Below are 2710 nucleotides of genomic sequence, written 5' to 3'. Positions count from 1 at the left end.
ATTTTCTTTTTTTTTTGCTTTTGTGTTTTTGGCGTTTCACTTAGTTTAGTTCTCAAATTTTCCTTATATTTAATTATATTGATATAATAAAATTATTCGATTCAAGACTGTAAACGGAAAATGAAAAAACAGTTTCTAAATCGGACCAACTCGCTTAAGGTATAAATATATATATATATACATATGCATTAAATAATCGTTAAGCAAACTTATTTGTATACAAAAAAAAAAAAAAAAATTCAGAAAAAATATTTTCGGAATTATATAGAGCTTATTTCAAACAAAAATAATTTCAAGTCGAAAATATACTTACCATAAATTATACATTGATTTAACTCTATAATCTATACACAAGAATTTTCTAATCAAGAGACGATCCAACTATCCAACTATGCGATCCACTCGGTCCTTAAAGATCCTAACGGAGTTTAGGCTCGTTTTTTTGTAGGTGGACATACATATATGTGTCGGGAACGGAAGGATCGGAGCACTGCTAGAGAAATGATTGGTCGAAATGTAAAAAACTTTTGTTTTTTAATATTTTCGACTAAACTAAACCATGCTCAGACTGGAACAAAGACTTGTCACCGGACTTTTTATCCCTTCTAGCTCCAAATTGGCATACAACATGATATTAATCCTATAGGAACAATCGGTCGAAAATAAAGATTTTCTGTAACTTTACTTCTACATCTATGCCATATGTCTATACGGATGCTTAATCTTCGGCGATCCGAAATAGACTAGAACCGGAAATATCCCATAACCGAACACAAATGGCCTTTGTTTTAGCTTAAAAATAATCGAAACATAAGTTTATGGCGCATATAAAGGTAAATATGTGTGCATATAGACACCTTGGAGTTTCCCGGCAACAGGCATGCAATACTTTCGCTTGCCACGCCTTTGGCGCGCGACTGCGGCTGCTGCAGAGGCCTCTGCAGGGAGATAATAAAAATGAAATATTGCCCGAGTGTGTGTTCGGGGCAAGAGCTCTCCGGAGCGCGCTCTATCGTATTGCCAGCGCCATGAAAATCGGATAGCACACACATATTTTTTAAAAAAAATACATGTTATTTATTGCCAGCAGAGGAATATTACGAATATTACACAAGAGCAGCAGCAGCAGCAACAACAACAACAACAGAATGTGCCAACTTTCACCCGACAGCGAGGAGAAAGAGACATATTGAATATATTAATGGGTGGGCGGCATTCAAATGAATATTGGATAAATCTGTTGACCGACAACAAGCTGTCTATAAATCCTGAAAGGCTTTATCTATGACAATTGATTAGCCGGGACGAAACGATCCGTTTAACATTAAAATACCAATTGTTGGTTTATTCCAATCGGAAACTTAACAATTTATAAAATGCAGCTATGCTTTAGCTACCATTAATCCATAAGAATTTGCTCAGCCAAATAATAAATACAATTTGGAAATGTTTTCTTAAATTAAATGTGCTCAATAGAGATTGCATATTCGCATTACTTTTGCGGCATGTTGAAGGGCGCCTTGCAACCGGCCTTGTTGTAAAAGTCCAGGGGCACTGAATCGTCGGCATCAAAGAAATCTGAATCGCGGGAGCAGCACGGACCAAGCTCCTTCTTGACAATCATATCAGACCAGAAGGTAAGCATGTCGCGCTTGAGCAGCTCATCCCGGACCTTGACAATCCAATCGTTGTATTCCCATGGGCCATAGAAGCCAGCATCGCTTTTGTACTCCTGCAGCAGCTCGGCGGCCTTCTGGTACTCAACCTCGGTGGGCGTGCCCTCGAAGAGCAGCTGCCATACGGCATTGCGCGCTGCCTGGCCAATCTTTTCGACATTCTTCTTGTGCACCTCATCCGGCACAATGACGGTGGTCAGCACATAGCGTTTCATCAGGTCGCGGTAGTCGATGAGTGGCTCCGTCTTGCTTATGTTCGCCTCAAAGTCGCCCGTTAAAGCTGTCGCATTGTTAGAGCTACGCTCGATCTGATTGCTGGCTTCCTCGTCGCCGCTTGTTGCCGCTTTCTCTGCAGCTCGCACCTTTAAGCTGGCTGCAAAGGGCGCCACGCAGCCGGCATGCGCATAGAACTCCAGCGGTGGCACATCGTCGCAGTCAAACAGATCCGAGTCGCGGGACCAGCAGGGACCCAACTGCTTGCGCACAATAGTGTCCCGCCAGAAGTCGAGAAGTTTTCTTTTCAAGAGCTCGTCGCGCAGCGTAACTATCCACTCGTTGTAGGCCCAGGGTCCATAGAAGCTGACGTCACTTTTCAGTTCTTCGAGCAACTCGCCAGCTTTTTTCTGTGACTCAGCGTCGCCTAACTCGTCACTGAACAATAATTGCCAGATGACGTCACGTGCCGCACTTGAGATTTGCTCAAAGTTCTCCTTGGTAACCTTATCGTCGACTATTTGATCTACTGTTACGCGCGTCTCGATCAGCTTGATGTAGTCCTTAAGTGGCTCTTCCTTGCCAATGATAAAATCCCCCTTTGACTATATAAAATTATCTTTCAAAATCGTTGATAAAAAGCTAACTTCCAACCTACCTGCACGGTAGTTGTGGGAGTTGTTTTTGGTGCTGTCGCTGCCATTTCGTTGGCTGCTTCTGAAGTTTCAGCTTTGCGTTTTAACATTACAGATTATTTAAAATGTATGTATGTATATATTTATCTTTTTAGTTTTCTGTCACTGGTATTTCACCACAAAGCC

General features: G+C 41.6%; 1 protein-coding gene across 2 annotated transcripts; it reads right to left on the bottom strand.

The window, feature by feature from the left end:
• Positions 1–1317: 1317 nt before the first annotated feature.
• Positions 1318–2710, bottom strand: EndoGI (Endonuclease G inhibitor). Of its 2 annotated transcripts, none has more exons than XM_064683091.1 (2): positions 2548–2710; positions 1318–2494 (listed from the first exon to the last, which is right to left on the bottom strand). In XM_064683091.1, exons 1-2 carry the CDS (start codon positions 2632–2634, stop codon positions 1493–1495), a joined length of 1089 nt encoding a protein of 362 aa, XP_064539161.1. In that variant the 5' UTR covers positions 2635–2710; the 3' UTR covers positions 1318–1492. The 2 variants fall into 2 exon arrangements, with proteins under 2 accessions (XP_064539161.1, XP_064539162.1); XM_064683092.1 differs by having other exon boundaries at positions 1318–2488; positions 2548–2689.

This window comes from Drosophila montana, unplaced genomic scaffold, assembly GCF_035044405.1.
Source record: "Drosophila montana isolate Dmon_TW-CO22-7 unplaced genomic scaffold, ASM3504440v1 contig_2581_1, whole genome shotgun sequence".
Taxonomy (NCBI): domain Eukaryota; kingdom Metazoa; phylum Arthropoda; class Insecta; order Diptera; family Drosophilidae; genus Drosophila; species Drosophila montana.
The sequence above is the reverse complement of the archived record's forward strand: the minus strand, read 5'-3'. Positions and strand labels throughout refer to the sequence as shown.